This window comes from Otolemur garnettii, unplaced genomic scaffold, assembly GCF_000181295.1.
Source record: "Otolemur garnettii isolate 467f Iridium unplaced genomic scaffold, OtoGar3 scaffold00031, whole genome shotgun sequence".
Lineage (NCBI taxonomy): Eukaryota > Metazoa > Chordata > Mammalia > Primates > Galagidae > Otolemur > Otolemur garnettii.
The window spans coordinates 2,394,095-2,411,860 of NW_003852426.1; the positions used below are offsets into that span (position 1 = coordinate 2,394,095).

General features: G+C 45.8%; 2 protein-coding genes across 4 annotated transcripts; one reads left to right on the forward strand and one right to left on the reverse strand.

Moving 5' to 3' along the window:
• Positions 1-1,115: 1,115 nt before the first annotated feature.
• ATP6V1G2 (ATPase H+ transporting V1 subunit G2) lies at positions 1,116-3,353 on the reverse strand. Of its 3 annotated transcripts, none has more exons than XM_023512921.1 (3): positions 3,253-3,353; positions 1,885-1,985; positions 1,116-1,364 (listed from the first exon to the last, which is right to left on the reverse strand). In XM_023512921.1, exons 1-3 carry the CDS (start codon positions 3,320-3,322, stop codon positions 1,191-1,193), a joined length of 345 nt encoding a protein of 114 aa, XP_023368689.1. In that variant the 5' UTR covers positions 3,323-3,353; the 3' UTR covers positions 1,116-1,190. The 3 variants fall into 3 exon arrangements, with proteins under 3 accessions (XP_023368689.1, XP_003789043.1, XP_023368690.1); XM_003788995.3 differs by lacking the exon at positions 3,253-3,353 and adding an exon at positions 2,249-2,619; XM_023512922.1 differs by lacking the exon at positions 3,253-3,353 and adding an exon at positions 2,249-2,365 and having other exon boundaries at positions 1,179-1,322; positions 1,963-1,985.
• Positions 3,354-3,577: 224 nt separating this feature from the next.
• On the forward strand, positions 3,578-16,585 carry NFKBIL1 (NFKB inhibitor like 1). The gene is made up of 4 exons (XM_003788996.2): positions 3,578-3,754; positions 4,142-4,418; positions 15,380-15,601; positions 15,781-16,585. Exons 1-4 carry the CDS (start codon positions 3,698-3,700, stop codon positions 16,368-16,370), a joined length of 1,146 nt encoding a protein of 381 aa, XP_003789044.1. The 5' UTR covers positions 3,578-3,697; the 3' UTR covers positions 16,371-16,585.
• Positions 16,586-17,766: the final 1,181 nt, after the last annotated feature.

The following is a 17,766-nucleotide window of genomic DNA, read 5'->3' on the forward strand; positions in this document are numbered from 1 at the left end:
CGGGCGTTGTGTTGGGCGCCTGTGGTGGGCTACTTGGGAGGCTGAGACAGGAGACTCGCTTGAGCCCAGGAGTTGGAGGTTGCTATGAGCAGTGAAGCCATGGCACTCTACCCAGGGGGACAGCTTGAGACTCTGTCTCAAAAAAAAAGAAAAATAAGATACTACTTTTATTTCTCCAACAAGGTTCAAAGAACAGCCATTTGGGGAGTCATGAGAGTGACTGAAAATGAGAAAAGATGAGGCAAAAGGAGACTGTTTCAACTCAGTAATTTATTTGCCCATAATTATTTTATTCACACTTTTTTTTACTGTTACAAAGGGAAAGTAAGGTCTCAAGGATGTACACAGGAAAGCCATGCATATGAGGGTACACAGCATTGCTTTAGAGCTTAGGAAGCAGTGAGTATCTAATGAGTCTTTGGGGAAATAGGAAAAGGGAAAAATCCTATAAACAGCAAGACAAGCATAAGAGAAACAAAAAGACAGACTACAAGATGTAGTATATACCTAGAATTTAACAGAGGGCTAAGTGAAGACATGATTTCATCTTTTCAAAGATTATAAAATCTCTGGGTAAAGAGATGAGGAAAGAACCAATTCTTCAGGGAATTACTAGGGTCACAGAATAAATGAGTGGAATAATTAGAGGGCTACTGATGGAAGTGAAGAAACAGTTGTACGGCTTTTGGCCAGTGAACAGGGATGGTAATAATATCACAGGGTTGCCATTTATTGAATCACGGCTACTGCATGCCAGGACCCATACTAGACTCTCTACATAATGATTCCTAATCTTGCAGTAACCCCAATATTATTATCCCAGTTTCACAGAGGAAGATATTGAGGCTACAGGGAAAAGTAAGTTGTCCTGGTCACACAGCCAGCATGTCAGGTCATGAGAAGAACCCAAGTCTGCCAGGCTCTGAAGTCAGTGTTTTTTCCACATCTCTACTTCCCAGAGTTACAATCTGCACAAAAGATTGAACGAGAATGACTTGGGAGTTTACAAGTTCCCAGTGAGGGTTAAAGAACAACAAAGAGATTCGGGTTTGAGCAGGATATTTGTAAGTTTCATAGGATTTCCAGAGAATGGAAAGAAGAAAACTACTGTGGTGGGAGGTGATTTTAATTGGGGGGGGGGGTCTTTGACAGAGAGAACTGGCAGAATGAGTCAGACTCTGTGATGAGTCCTAGGCAGGAATCCGGTAGTTGGGGTGGACCTGGGGCCTGACATCACAAACCATGCCAAGAAGCTGGGCTAGGACCCGCTCTCGGTTTCTCTGCTGGGAGCTCTGCATGCCCTGCACCTGGCGCCTTGTAGCCTGCTCCACCTCAGCCGACAGGTTTCCCTGGGAGCCCATGGCCTAGGGGGTAGGAAAAAGAGTGGAAGAGAAAAAAGTAAAGCAGAAACAGAGAGCAAGTGTCCAGGTATGTGGACAGAAAGTTCCTGGAACAAGGCCAAGAAGAAAGGCTGTCTCAGAAACTACTCTCATTCCATAGAAATATCCATACACCAAAGAGATCAATACACCCTTACTTCTTAGACTTGGCATACAACTTCATCCTAAAACACACTGTAAAATCCCCCCCTATTTCACCACCCATGACCAAAAACACTGCCCTCCACCCCAAACATTATCATACTTTACACAGATGTTATCAGTTTTACATAGACTGTGGCAATTCCACCTACAAGCTGTACATGTCCTTCAAAACTCCAGGCTCTCTTACATGTCATCACAAAGTTTTACCAATGTTATGGCCTCTGCCAAGATCGCTTCAGCCCTCTACCACAGTATGTTCTTGTTGAGTCATGTCTACACACCTCACTAGATGCACCCACCAATTTATACCCAGGGTTCCATCTCAACACCCCACACTCACCGCCTGCTGCTTGCTCTGGAATTCTTGCTCTCGCTCTCTGCGGTATTGCTCTACCTCCATCTGCGCCTCCTCCTTTGCCTGCTTCAGTCTGCGGGCCTTCCCTGAAAGCAGAAGAGAGGAAAGTGGGTGGGGGTACCCCCCACCAGGAAATATAATAGTAGGAATCAGTCCCTTCCAGAAAGTTATTCTGCCTTCTCTCAGCCAGCCAGGTACTAGATTCTAATACCCATCCATTCCTTCCTAACCAGCCTCCAGCTCCAGCTCTGTCGCCACCAGCCTTGGATTTTCTGAAGGACTCAAATGTTGGCTTTCCCCACCCTCAATTTTCTTTCCAGATTCCAAAGAGAGGAAAGAGGAGACTCACTCTTCCTGGCATCTGCCACCTTCTCAGCCGCCCGCTTCTCTGCTTGCAGAAGCTGCTGGATACCCTGGGACTGACTGGCCATTTCTGTCCGTATGGCCGATACTGTTTCAAATGCTACCCAGGTACCAGATGGCTCCTACCACCCCCACCCCCACTGCCTACTTCTTTCGTTCAGTTTGTTGCTGCAATTCTCCACTACCCCTGGGTCTTAGTGCTCCCCTTTTCCACTCAGCCTTCTGCACCGGGTGTCTCCCCCAATCTGATCCTCCCATTGATGACTGGTCCTCCTCTCCCACCTCTCTTAGGCAGTACCCACAAGAGCCGCCTGGGAGCAGCAGAGACCAGGCCCAAAGCTGCCCGTTAACAACAGGTACATGGCCATACCAGTCTAGATCAGAAGATGTAGGGCTGGGGCAGGGGCGGAGAGAGAAGAAGTATCGGGCTGAAGGGAGCAAAAGTTGATTGGTGGTCTCAGAGAAGGAGGCATAGGGGTTGAGAATGAGATGGAAAAGTAAGGATGTCATCATGCGATGTGCGTTGGATAAAGAGCACTCTGGGCTGAGAGAGTTCTGCCGTGTCTCTCTCTCTCTCTCTCTTTTCCATCTCCATCTTTTTCTACGTATTTCCCAAGTACAAATGTCTGCATCCATCTTATTTGCCCTATCTTTGATAATCTCATGTCTTTTAGTGTCTGTATTTTTTTCCTCTTTTTTGATTTCTTCCAGTTCTTGGCCTCACTATGGTTTTGTTTTCCATTTTCACGGATTTTTTATTTTATTTTACTGTAGAGACAGAGTCTCACTTTATCGCTCTTGGTACAGTGCCATGGCATCACACAGCTCACAGCAACCTCCAACTCCTGGGCTTAGGCGATTCTCTTGCCTCAGCCTTCCAGTAGCTGGGACTACAGGCTCCCGCCACAACGCCCGGCTATTTTTTTGTTACAGTTTGGCCGGGGCCCGGTTTGAACCCACCACCCTCAGTATATGGGGCCGGCGCCCTACCCACTGAGCCACAGGCGCCTCTCCCATTTTCATGGATTTTTATCCTGTCTTTATCTCCTCTGCTCTCCATCACTGAACCAAGTCTTCTCCTACTAGTTGAGGAGAGGATAACTTCCAGAAATCTCTTTCTCTCTGCCCGCGCCCCTGCGTCCTTTTCCTCGCCTCTCATCCAGTCTTCCGGTTACAGACGGATCCTTTAATCTTAAGTTCCCTAGTTTTCCCCCACAGGCCGGACCAAGAAACCAGCCTGTCGGGGCCGAATGATATCCGGTAACGCTTATCACGCTCTTTATGGTTCATTTCCGCCCTTCACTTCTTTTCTGCTTACGTCATTTCCGCCAGCCTACAGTGTCTCCGCCCTTCCCGCCTCCCTTCTCGGATCGTCTTAAACACAGGCCTCGGGCCTACAGTTCTGGGGGTACTTAGGGGTGGGGGGGCTGGTCTGATGAGTGACCCCTCCCCCCAGAGCCCAGAGGAAGAAGCCTCTACATCTGTCTACCGGGTACAATGTATTCAATTTCTAGATCATTATTTGAAATTATCTGTGACTTTTTTAAACTCAGATTTCTGCTGTTGAAAATTGCCCCCATCAGGCCCTGTTGGGTTTTTCTCAAGTCTGTTATTAAAAATTTACCTGGGTTCATAAAGCAATTATTTAACCTTTTCTCAAATTTTATATTAAAAAATCCATACCCCCAGCCCACCCTTAAATTTTTCAAATCTATTATCTGAAAAGGGATCAGGGTTGGAGTAGGCCTCATCTCTTGCTGAAGATATAGGAACTGGGGGGGATCAAAGAGAGGGAAAAGTGGGAATGTCAGAGATGGATGGGAAGCACCAGCCAAGGCCTGGGTCTTGACCGCTTCTGCAATTTTTCCTTCTTCCTTAGCCCAAGAGTTCCATGGCCTCCATTTCCCGCCGCCAACGCCGAGAGCGTCGCTTCCGTCGGTACTTGTCTTCAGGACGGCTGGTCCGGGCCCAGGCCCTTCTCCAGCGACACCCAGGCCTTGATGTAGATGCTGGGCAGCCCCCACCACTACATCGGGCCTGTGCGCGCCATGATGCCCCTGCCCTGTGCCTGCTGCTTCGGCTGGGGGCTGACCCTGCCCATCAGGACCGCCATGGGGACACAGCACTGCATGCTGCTGCTCGCCAGGGCCCGGATGGTGAGTCTACCCAGTGGGGAACAAGATCATAAGCAGCTGACCAGATCTGAAATAAAAGCCAACCAATAGCTAAAAAATAAGCTAGTTATTCCATCACTGGGACCTAGGAAAGGAGTTAACCAGGTGGGCATTTAGTTGTCATTTGTGTCTTTACATTACTGGGCTGACATTGTCTGAAAAACCCAACATTCCCCAACACAGTAACAGGTCTTCAAATTTTATATCTTTCTAGATTTGTAGCTACTTTGTTTCTTGTCTGGTAGTTTGCCTGTAAGGCAAAAAAGTTGCATAGAAGGGTAGCCTCTAGAGTAAAATTGCTTGGTTTCAAATCCCAGTTTCACAATTAATAGCTGTGTATTCTTGTGCAAGTTACTGAACTTCTCTGAGGCGCAGAATTCAACAAATAATAACAGCTCTTGTTATATGCGAGGCACTTCACAAAAAGTAACTCATTTGATCCTCACAACAACTTTAGGAGGTAAGTACTGATATTATCCTCCATTTCCCAAGTGAAGAAACAAGCATAGAGAAGTTAAGTCATTTGCCAAAGTTACACAGCTATTCACTGGTAGAGCAGAGACTGTAAGCCAGGGGCTTAGCTGGAGTGTCCAATGGTCTTAACAATTGCACTGTCCTGTGTTACACATTATAGAATTCTCGGTACATACAGTGATTACACTATGTTCAAGATACCCATTCTGTGATATAGGTGTTTTGAAAATCAGCTGACATAGTGCATAATTAGAGCACCTGGCACACAGTAAGCACCTGGTAGGTGCTGTGATTTTTGCTTCTGTTATCAGCAAGTCCATACAACCTTACTTACAGTTCTGAAATTCAGAAACACTCAGGTACTCTTTTCTTTCTTTCTTTTTTTTTTTTTCAGACAGTGTCTCACTCTTTTGTCTCAGGCTAGAGTGCCATGGCCTACCCTACCTCACAACAACCTCAAACTCCTGGGTTCCAGCAATCCTCCTGTCTCAGCCTCCTAAGTAACAAGTGCCCGCCACAATGCCTGGCTGATACTTTTAGTTTTAGTAGAGGCAGGGTCTCCCTTTCCTCAGGCCAGTCTCAAACTCTTGAACTGAAGGGACCTCATCTCAGCCTCCCAGAGTGCTAAGATTACAAGTGTGAGCCACCATGCCCAGCCTCAAAGATACTCAGAACCAAACATTTTTCATGAGTCTGCTCCCAAAACTCATTTGGTAGCAAAAACCTAACCTGAACTAAATAGAGACCATCTGTGGTTTGTTTTTATTCTACTGATGCCAATATTCATACATGTCACTACAGAAACACTCATGTGTTTGGGCTTCCTTGGCTACTTAATATGTACTTTTTTTTTTTTTTTTTAAGATTCATCAAGCACAGTAGTGAAAAGGGGGGAAAGAGTAGAACAAGTAGTTCAGTCTGTAACAGACTGTGAACAATAAATTGAGATGACTTACTACCTTCAGACCAGCCTTGTTTATGTACATTCAGATCAGTTCTGTCAAATCCTAGAAACATCAGAGTTCTGGAAAATCTTTGATTTTTCAGGATTCAGTTGTAGAAACTGTTGATATTATAGTGGCAGTGGAAGCAGTTCTATAGAGGTATAAAGCCTTCTTACTAAACTAAGAGGTAAAACTCCCTTTCCCCAACTAAAGATTTCTTTCTAGAGTAAGAACATTAAAGGAGAACCTCTGGGTTGGGATGCACAACCCTAACTAAATTTGATTTGCTGCTATTACCCTACTCCAGCAGCTCCATTCCTATACTGGAAGCCCCTGCCCTCAAAACTTCCTCCATATGGTTAAAAATCCCCTTTTCTTAAATTTCCCTTAACATATGTGAGACAGACTGCCATTGTCAGTGTTTTTAGTTGTTTTTTGTTTGTTTGTTTGTTTGTTTGTTTTTAGAGACAGAGTCTCACTCTGTTGCCCTTGGTAGAATGCTGTGGTGTCACAGCTCACGGCAACCTCCAGCTCTTGGGCTTAGGCAATTTTATTGCCTCAGCCTCCTGAGTAGCTGGGACTATAGGCACCCACCACTATACCTGGCTATTTTTGTTGCAGTTTGGCCAGGACCAGGTTCAAACCCACCACCCTCAGTATATGGGGCCTGTGCCCTACTCACTGAGCCACAGGTGCTGCCTTTTTTTTTTTTTTTTTTGAGACAGAGTCTCACCATGTCACCCTTGGTAGAGTGCCATGCAATCACAACTCAGAGCAACCTCCAACTCCTAGGCTTAAGCAATTCTCTTTCCTCAGGCTCCCAACTAGCTGGGACTACAGATGCCTACTGCAACGCCTGGCTATTTTTTTGTTGCAGTTGTTTTAGCTGGTCTGGGCCTGGTTCGGGTTCAAACCCGCCACCCTTGGTGTATGTGGCTGATGCTGTAACCACTGTGCTACTAGCACCAAGCCTGTTTTGTTTGGTTTTTGAGACAGGGTTTTGCTCTGTCTCCTGGGCTAGAGTATAGGGCCATCATCATAGCTCCCTGCAACCTCAATCTCCTGGGCTCAGACAGTCTCCTGCCTCAGCCTTCCAAGTAGCTGTAACTATAGGCACTTGCCACAATGCCCAGCTCATTTTCTCTATTTTTTTTTTAATTTTTTTATTTTTGGGGATTCATTGAGGGTACAAGAAACCAGGTTACACTGATTGCATTTGTTGGGTAAAGTCCCTCTTACAATTGTGTCTTGCCCCCAAAAGGTATGTCACACACCAAGACCCCCACCCTGCCACTCCTTCCCTCCCTCTGCTCTTCCTTCCCCCCCCCTTCTTTCTCACTATGCTCTCCCCTCATTTTCTCTATTTTTAATAGAAATCCCATGTTGCTCTTGCACAGGTTGGTCTGGAACTCCTAGCCTCAAGTGATCTTCCTCAAGCGATCTTGGGCTCCCAAAGTGCTAGGATTACAGGCATTAGTCACCTTTCCCACTTTCAGATATTTTTTATTTATTTTTTATTTGTTTGATTTTGAGGGGTTTTTTGTTTGTTGGGGGGGGTTTGAGACAGAGACTCACTATGTCACCCTTGGTAGAGTGCTGTGACGTCACTGCTCACAGCAATCTCAAACTCTTGGGCTTAAGCGATTCTCTTGCCTCAGCTTCCCAAATAGCTGGGACTACAGGCACCCGGCTATTTTTTGGTTGTAGTCTGTGCTTGTCATTGTTGTTTGCTAGGCCTGGGCTGGATTCGAACCTGCCAGCTCCAGTGTATGTGGCTAGCCCCCTAGCTGCTGAGCTACAGGCACCAAGCCATTGGTGATTTTTTTGTTTTTTGTTTTTTATTTTTTGTTTTTTGTTTTTTGAGACAGAGTCTCACTCTGTTGCCCTTGGTAGAATACAGTGGTGTCACAGCTCACAGCAACCTCAAACTCTTGGGCTTAAGTGATTCTCTTGCCTCAGCCAATTGAGTAGCTGGGACTACAGGCACCTGCCACAACCCCCAGCTATTTTTTAGAGACTTATGAGCTCAGACAATCCACCCCCCTCTGTCTCCCAAGTGCTGGGATTACAGGCAGGCATGAGCCACCACACCTGTCTCACCTTCAGATTTTTTTTACAATTTTAAAATAAAGAGCAGGTTTACAAAGTGCAGTCATTTAACTCTACAGTTGATGTAAGAGGCAGGACCCTGGAAGGCAACAAAGCAGAGTACCTGGAGGCCAATCTGCATCTAATTCCAGCTAACAGGGCCAGGCAGTTTACCGCTGGGAACCTAATTTACCTCTCAAAAATGGGAGTTGTGACAACTAAATGAGGCAAGCACTTGGTGCATTTTGACACTAAGTAATAAGTATTTTTTTCTTTTTTCTTTTTTTTTTTTTTTTGAGATAGTCTCAAGTTACCACCCTCAATAGAGTGCTGTGGTGTCACAGCTCACAGCAACCTCAAACTCTTGGGCTTAAGCAATTTTCTTGCCTCAGCCTCCCAAGTAGCCGGGACTACAGGCGCCCACCATAGTGCCCAGCTATTTTTTGGTTGTAGTTGTCATTATTGTTTGGCAGGTCCAGGCTGGATTCAACCCACCAGCTCTGGTGTATGTGACTGGAGTCCTAGCCACTAAGCTACAAGGGCCGAGCCTATTTTTATTTTTCTGTTACCCACTTAAGGTTTTTTGAGTGATAAAAATGCCCAAAAGTGTAGTAGGTAGTTTCTTTATTGTCTTGAATTCTAAGATGTGTGTGAGGTTGATACTACCTCATGTCCAGATGAAGAAAGCGGGCCTATCAGGAACTTGTCTGAGATTGCACAGTTGTCCGGTCATTGTTATTTCTCAGGCTTTATTTTCTCCTGATCCTTTACCAGCCCTGCCACCAGGTGGCCTTCTAACTTCCTGGTCAAAAGGTTCATTCAGTTTCCACCTGCTTTAGAGAAATGAAAATATAATCTTTGAACAGATTGACCCAGGATCCCCTGCTGAGAGGTTTGGTTTTTGTTTGTTTGTTTTAGACTGTGTCTCACTGTGTTGCCCTGGGTAGAGTGCCTTGGCATCATAGCACATACCAATCTAAAACTCTTGGACTCAAGTGATCCTTTTGCCTCATCCTCCCAAGTAACTGGGCCTACATGCACCCACTGAAACACCCACCTATTTTTTAGGGACAGGGCTTTGATCTTGTTCAGGCTGGTCTGGAACTCTTGAGCTCCAGGTGATCCACCTGCCTTTGCCTCACAGGGTGCTAGGATTATAGCAAGGTGTGAACCGCCATGTTGCCAGGTCCCACTGCTGGGAATTTTAACCTTCAGTTCCTATGTTACATCCAAGGGATGTGCCAGTTCATGTTTTGGTGGCTAGATTTTCACACCCATTGAGATGCTAGGAATGGCCCTACCTTGTAGGCTTTTGGTAGTTTCTTTTTATTTTATTTTTATTATTATTTTTATTTTATTTTGGGGGGAAAGAATCGCACTCGGTAGAGTACTGTGGCATCACAGCTCACAGCAACTGCAAACTCTTGGGCTCAAGTGATTCTCTTGCCTCGCCTCCCAAGTAACTGGGACTACAGACACCTACCACACAACGCCCGGCTATTTTTTGTTGCAGTTGTCATTGTTGGCTAGCTGGCCCGGGCTAGGTTTGAACCTGCCAACTTCAGTGTATGTGGCTGGCACTGTAACCACTGTGCTACAGGTGCTAAGACATGGTAGCTTCTTTTTAAAACCCATGAACTCAGGGGAAGGGATCTTAATTATCAGAGACCCCTGTATAAAACCACCTAATCAGACAACCATTTCTATACATATAGTAAAATTAGTGAATTTGGGCTTTTTTTTTTTTTTAATGTACCATACACTGCCTTCTGCTCTGGGCCAGCACAGTACCAGACACGTAATGTCCACTGCACACATTGATTTGTGCAGTAGGAAGAAGAGGTGATGGCACTATTTTATAATGGCTGAGACATTCAGTTTATGTTCCATTTGCCTTGAGCCTTATTCCTACTATACAACCACAACTCCAGCTGTGTAGCTCTGTCTTCAGTGACCCTAAGTGTGTCTTTGCAAGTCTGCTTGGCTTTTGTCTGTCACCTTCCCTTCCACCTGATTTCCACTTTCTGAAGAGCTGTCCTCCCTTCCCAGCCAACTTAAGCCCCACTTCCTCCTTGAAAGGCTCTCTGACCACCCCACCTGCTGGCTCCTCTTTCTCTGAGTCTTAGTCTATCTGTACTCAATATAAGCTTCTGATGTCGGCATTTTTTGAAATGTTGTTCCATTAGTATGTTTGTGCCTTTAAGATGGAAATCATGTCTTATGTGGGTAAGGGAAAAGCAGCGCTTCCGTCACTAAGACAAAGTAAATTTTTCCTCCACAAAATGTTTCTCGTGTTTATTTTTCCAAGTATGAAAACATAACATATTAAAGAACATTGGAGAAAGTTGATCTCTACTACTAAATTGATATAAAGATGGTATTTCAAATACTGGAGAAAGGTAAACTATTTAATGATGTTGGAACATTTTAGTCATCTAGGGAAAAACAGAGTCCTACTTTACAACTAGTTCAGAAATAAACTGTAGCAGATTAAACACTTAGATGTAGCAGGAATGTATATATCAAATTTGTGGGAGGGGTTGCACCTGGGGACAAATAAAACTTGGAAGGCATAGTAACATATCTTTTAAATAAAAAAAAATAACTTGGAAGGGAGTATTAAAGAAAACTTTAGCTTTATCTATGATGATTTCATTTCTTTAAAATAAAACATTGTTGTACAAATGACAATTAACATATACAGCAGTAGGAATGAGGTGTTTATTATACTTTTTGGATTTTTTTAATTTCTAAAAATAGAAACAGTAGAAAAAAATACAAGGGCATGTTTTATAATCATACAATAGAGAAAGCCTTCCTAAGAATTAAATTAAATTAAAAAGTCAGAAAAGAAGGGTCACGCTCAATGGCTCACACTTATGATCTTAGCACTCTGGGAGGCCGAGGCAGGTAGATTACTTCAGCTCAGGAGTTCAGGACTGACCTGAACAAGAACAAGACCCCATCTCTAAAAAATAGCCAGATGTTGTGTTAGGTACCTGTGGTCCCAGCTGCTCAGGAGGCTGAGGCAGGAGGATGGCTTGAGCCCAGGAGTTTGAGGTTGCTGTGAGCTATGATGCCATGGCATGCTACCTAGGGCAACGGAGTGAGACTCTGTCTCAAAAAAAATAAAAAATAAAAAAGGAAATACTGAAAAATAAATTTTTTTTGAGACAGAGTCTCACTCTGTCACTCTATTGTCCCTGGGTAGCATGCCATGATGTCATAGCTCATAGCAACCTCCCAACCCCTGGACTCAAGTGATCCTCTTGCTTCATCCTCCCAATACCTGCGTGATTTTTCTGTTTGTAGTAGAGATGGAGTCTCACTCTTGCTCAGGCTGAGTGACCATAATCAGTCCTGGTCTCAAAACTCCTAAGCTCAAGTAATCCACCCACTTCAGCCTCCTAGAGTGCTAAGATTATACATGTGAACCATCACACCCGCCTGACATCAAAATTCTAAAATAGACAGATGAGAAGCTCGGCGCCCATAGCTCAGAAGGCACCAGCCACATACACTGAAGGTGGTGGGTTCGAGCCCAGCCGGGGCCTGCTAAACAACAATGACAACTGCAACCAAAAATAAAAATAAATAAATAAATGGCCGGGCATTGTGGCAGGTGCCTGTGGTCCCAGCTACTCAAGAGACTGAGGCAAGAGAATTACTTGAGCCCAAGAGTTTGAGGTTACTATGAGCTATGATGCCATGGCACTCTACCAAGGAAAACATAGTGAGACTCTGTCTCAAAAAAATAAATAAATAAAGATGAGAGAAAATAATTTACAATATATATAGTACAATATACTATAGAAAGAATTCTCACATCAATATATATAACTTCCAAATAAAAAGTAGAGAAAGCATATTCACAAAATAAATAGAGATAACCAAATAACATATGAAAAAGAAGAAAACTTTATTAATAAAGTCATTTTTTAATCTGTGAGACTGACAAAATTAAGAGGATTGATGATAATTCTTTTTTCTTTTTTTGAGACAGAATCATACTATGTCACCCTCAGTAGAGTGCTGTGGTGTCACGGCTCATAGCAACCTCAAGCTCTTGGGCTTAAGTGATTCTCTTGCCTCATCCTCCCAGGTAGCTAGAACTACAGGCACCTGTCACAACGCCAAGCTATTTTTTGGTTGTAGTTATCACTGTTGTTTGGCAGGCCCGGGCTAGGTTCAAACCGGCCAGCTTCAGTGTACATGGCTGGCTCCCTAGCCGCTGAGCTACAGGCACCGAACCAGTGATAATCAATTTTAATAAGGGAAGATTAAGGGAGACTTGTATATTTTTGCCACAGACTTACTGAGAGTAATTTGGCAAAACTGCATATGTCCCACTGACTTTTATCAATTCCACTTCTGAAACTCTGCTCCACAGAAGGACCATAATCAGTCCACACTTAAAAGACTTTTGGAAACAAAGTCTGTTGATTGAGGATAGGGAGATTCGTTTCCTGTATAAAGTGGAACACTAACCCTAGTCATCAAAAAGAATGAAGTTGTCTGCTACACTGATCCTAGAATATATGCTTATTTGGCATTTCCAAATTTCTGGGCAATCTGCAAATTACAAACATCCAAATTACATACAACTCACACTTACGAACAGGGGCTAATACAGGTAATAGCTAAATGTACCAGTTCCAACTTACCTATGGATTCAGTTTAATAACAAACCTACAGAGTTTATCTCATTGATAATGTGGGGACTGCCTGTATAAAATTTGTGTGGGGCCGGGCACAGTGGCTCACACCTATAATCCTAGCACTTTGGGAGGCCAAGGCAGGTGAATCACTTGAGCTCAGGAGTTCAAGAACAGCATGAGCAAGAGTGAGACCTCATCACTACTAAAAACAGAAAAATTAGCTGAGTGTGTGGTGGGTGCCTGTAGTCCCAACTACTCCGAAAGCTAAGGCAAGATGATCTCTTGAGCCCAAGAGTTTGAAGTTGCTGTGAGCTATGACACCATGGCACTCTACCCAGGGTTACAGCGTGAGACTCTGTCCCCCCTCCCAAAAAAGAAAGAAGTGAGTTGCTGAACAATTTGTGTGATATGGTCACATAACTGTGAATAAATTTGTCATGTGTACGCGTTTATGTACCCCAAGACAAGACTAAAAGGGATCACAGCAAACTGTTAATAGTTAACAAATTTATTCTCCTTCAAAAAGAAAAGAATAGGCTCAGCGCCTGTGGCTCGAGTAGCTAAGGCGCCAGCCACATACACCTAAGGTGGCGGGTTCGAATCCAGCCCGGGCCCGCCAAACAACAATGATGGCAACCAAAAAATAGCCAGGCGTTGGGGCGGCACCTGTGGTCCCAGCTACTTGGGAGGCGGAGGCAGGAGACTCACTTGAGCCGAGGAGTTGGAGGTTGCTGTGAGCTGAGATGCCACAGCACTGTATCCAGGGGGACAGCTTGAGGCTCTGTCTCAAAAAAAAAAAAAAGAAAAGAAAAAAATGTTTCAACATAATTATATCCCTTTCACATTAAATACCAATTACATAAAATGAGGAGAAAGGCACCTATAAGTCCTATTACTCAGAGACTAGAATTTTATTTTTAGAAACTAGAATTTTTACTTATTTTTTCCAGTCTATTTTTCTCAACTATAGGATTTGATCTCTTATTAGACAGTTATGATCAAGTCTTATATACAGTTTTGTAGCCAGTTTCTTTTTTTTTTTTTTTTTTTTTTTGAGACAGAGCCTCAAGCTATCCCCCTGGGTAGAGTGCCATGGCATCACAGCTCACAGCAACCTCCAACTCCTGGGCTCAAGCAAGTCTTCTGCCTCAGCCTCCCAAGTAGCTGGGACCAGAGGCGCCCGCCACAACGCCCGGCTATTTTTTTGGTTGCACCCATCATTGTTGCTTGGCGGGCCCAGGCTGGATTCGAACTCGCCACCTTAGGTGTATGTGGCTGGCGCCTTAGCCACTTGAGCCACAGGTGCTGAGCCTGTAGCCAGTTTCTTTGACACATAAACATTATTTGTAGTGGCTGTTTACTATTTTGTGACCTATTTTACTAATATGTTTTTATGACTGGAGGCCCTACTCCTTAAAGCCTATAAATTTTAAACCTCCCATGCAAGCCTGAACACTGACCAGCCTCTGACTACAGTGAGCCCTGGTGTGGAATAAGCAATTGAAAGACAGGATCAGGGGGTGGTGCCTGTGGCTCAAAGGAGTGGGGCGCCAGCCCCATATGCTGGAGGTAGTGGGTTCAAACCCATCCCCGGCCAAAAACTGCAAAAAAAAAAGAAAGAAAGAAAGAAAGACAGGATCAGGTACTTTCAAGGTAGGACAGATTGGGAGGGCCTATGACAGGTCACAGTACTAAGGAGAAGTGCCCTTCCCCTTACTTACTCTGATGTGGTTCATATTGGGTGGTGGGCCTTACTTAGACAGCCAAGACTATGCCCATTCTGTCTTCGTACCTTTCTAGCAGTGAGAGGTCAGCCCTTCCCCTGACTCATCCTTTTACCAGGTAAACAGTACTTTCCATCAAATAAGGATTTAAGGATTGCCACCCCATATCCTCCTAGTCCACAGGAGGAAGACTACCTCCCTCACTTTCCTTTATCCCCAGAGTGAAAGAAGTGGTTGATAGCCACAGCAGGTGGGCCTGGCTAGGTGGCCTGGGTTGGCAGTGAAGCAAACAGCATAGCACTCGCCTATGTGCCTATGCGTGAGGACAGGATCAGGAAGAAGGGGACCCAGGAATGTAAGTCCCTCTCCTATTTTCTCCCACCCCCTAGGTAAGACCCTGTATCTCATTTAACCCCCTTTTATCTGCCCTGAGTCAGCAGTCATTTGGAAATAACTTGCACTGGTGCTGGTAACATTTGTGTGGCTCAAACTTGTGTCTAGTCTCCCTCCCCTGGCCTATCCCATCATCCCTGGGTAATGCTGGCTGAGATAAATTCCCCTGAAAATGTTTACTTAGTTTACTGAAAAGTGATATAACAATATAAATATTATATATGTATATGTTTATAATGGTACAGAGTAGAGTGTTCAGATATTTTACTAGTTGATGTATAGTTTCAGGTTAAAAAAACAAAAACAGGAATATATAGTGAAAATATTTTAAAGCCAAAAATTGAATATAGTCAGAGGATTTTGACACTGCCTTGATGACTGGAGGCAGTCCTGGAATTGTCATTTGATGTAGTAGAACTCCGAGGAAGCTAGAATAATTTATAGAGACATAGGTCAGAATATTTTAATATTTAAACCACACTTGTCATGCATGTGGTAAACTATCAGCATGTATTTGTCAGTGATGGTTATTTCCTAATACCCAGGAGGCATCCATGTGGGCCACTCTTCCATTGCCCTAAGACCAGCAGGATTCAAGATGGCAGCCCTGCCGAGGAGTGGGAGTCCCAGCTAACTTCTGCTCCCTGCTCTCCCACCAACAGCCTACACAGACTTCTTCCTGCCGCTGCTTAGCCGCTGTCCTTCTGCCATGGGAATAAAGAATAAGGATGGGGAGACCCCTGGGCAAATTCTGGGCTGGGGACCTCCCTGGGATTCTGCTGAAGAGGAGGAAGAAGATGAGGCTTCCAAGGAACAGGAATGGAGACAGAAGCTACAGGGCGAGCTGGAGGACGAGTGGCAAGAGGTCATGGGGAGGTTTGAAGGTGAGGAGCACACTGCCATCCACCACTGCCCTTCTTTCCCATTGGCTACTTGCCTGTGCCCTCTACATGAGTGCACCACCTTAGGCTCCTCTCCCCTCCCTCTGTGCTTCCCTGCCTCTTGTAATCCATAACCTTCTCACAGCCTATTTCCACTGCCTCCATCCCACCCTTCCAAATAGATGACACATCCCGTGAGACCCAGGAACCCGAGTCCTTCTCAGCCTGGTCAGATCGCCTGGCCCGGGAACATGCCCAGAAGTACCAGCAGCAGCAGCGGAAAGCAGAGAGATCCTATCGATCTCCATGGGCTGAGGGCTCCAGTCATAGCTGGCGACAGCAGGAAGAGGAGCAGCAGCTCTTCCGAGAGCGAGCCCAGGCCAAGGAAGAAGAACTGCGTGAGAGCCGAGCCAGGAGGGCCCAGGAAGCCCTAGGGGACCAAGGGCCAGAGCCAGCCAGGGCAGGGCCCAGGGGAGAGCATCCCAGAGGGGCGGGGAGGGGCAACCTCTGGCGCTTTGGTGATGTGCCCTGGCCCTGCCCTGGGGGAGGGGACCCAGAGGCCATGGCTGCAGCTTTGGTGGCCAGGGGCCCCCCACTGGAGGAGCAGGGGGCTCTGAGAAGGTACTTGAGAGTGCAGCAGGTCCGCTGGCACCCTGACCGCTTCCTACAGCGATTCCGAAGCCAGATTGAGACCTGGGAGCTGGGCCGTGTGATGGGAACAGTGACAGCCCTTTCTCAGGCCCTAAATCGCCATGCAGAGGCCCTCAAGTGACCCTAGGGAAAGAGCAAGAAACTTCAGGGATGCAGCCTCAGGGGTGAGGCAGAGGAAGGATAAGGTCAAAGGTGGGGGCTATAAGGAAGAAGCAGATGCTGCTCAGCAGAGGACATGAGTGGGAGCAAAACTTGTAATGAGTGGGGGTGGGGGGTATGGGCCACCACTTCTGCTCCTTAACTCTGCCATTTCCTAATAAGACCTGGTTCCACCTCACTCCCAGTGTCTCCTCTGCCTTTTTCCATTGCTATGGTTTTCATCACCCATGACATCTCCTTTCCCTCCCCGCCTGCCGAAACCCACAGCTCCTACACACCAATACACACGCACACACTAATGTATGCCCTCAGCAGAAGACAGAAACCCCTGCTTGTCCACCCCCAGCCCAGTCCTAAGAAGACCCAGTTTGTCCTCCAGTTTCACTCTGCTCCCTTTGTGGGGTCCTGTCCACTCTGCAGTCTGTGGCTGGAGAAATAGATGTGAACAGAGACAAAAAGGGGAACAAAACCAGTTTCCCTCCCCTCCCCTGCTCCCCAAGCAGAACCACATCCTCCTCCCCACTTAACATCTCCTTCCCCCAACATAGGGCTTTCCCTTTGCTGAGTCATTGAATGAGCCGAATTGGGGGCAGCTGGGGTTGAGGGACCATGAGGAGGCAGGGGAAGATGGGGCATAGAGGTGGAATGGATGGAGGAAGAGCCCTGTGGGGGAATGGAATTTCAGTTGCTAAAATTAGGAGCAGGGGAAGGAAATGGAAAGAGCCAAATTGTGTAAGCTGGGTTATCTGTTCTTGGGCAACCAGAGATCCACACCCAAGATCCAAGCTCCTGGCTCCACTGTCTGCCTTTCTAGCTTGTCAGTCCCATCTCTCCTCCAGGAAATGCTTATCTCTGCCATCCAGATTATGCCCCATCCCAAACCCAAGATCGTTTCTGGACAGCACAGGCTTGGCCTTCCCTATAGACATTCTTTTCCAAGAACCAGTGGTTGGTTGAGATCCTGAGGGACTGAAGGAGGGGGTCTGGAATTCCCATGGAGAAGGAAACTAGAGTTGGAAATGGCAGAGCAAATCCCACTGCCAACCTAGGACACAACCAGGTAATAGAGAAAAGAAAGGAGAGGGTCTGGGGTGTGCTGGTGTGCAGTCTGTGCATGGTGACATCAGAGAATGTGATGGACTTGAACCAATCTGAACTTATCTTCAGATTTCAAGCCCAGCTCTGTACAGGAGAATCCCAGGAGTGGAAGTAGAAGGCAATAGAGAACAGGGCAGGCAAGCCTCTGGGAACTGAGAACCTGGAGTAGGCATGAGCCACTCTGAGAAGACAACCTGATGTTAGGAAGAGGCCCAGGGCCTCTGAGGGACCAGGCAGATGTTCAGGGCAAGAGGGGGAAG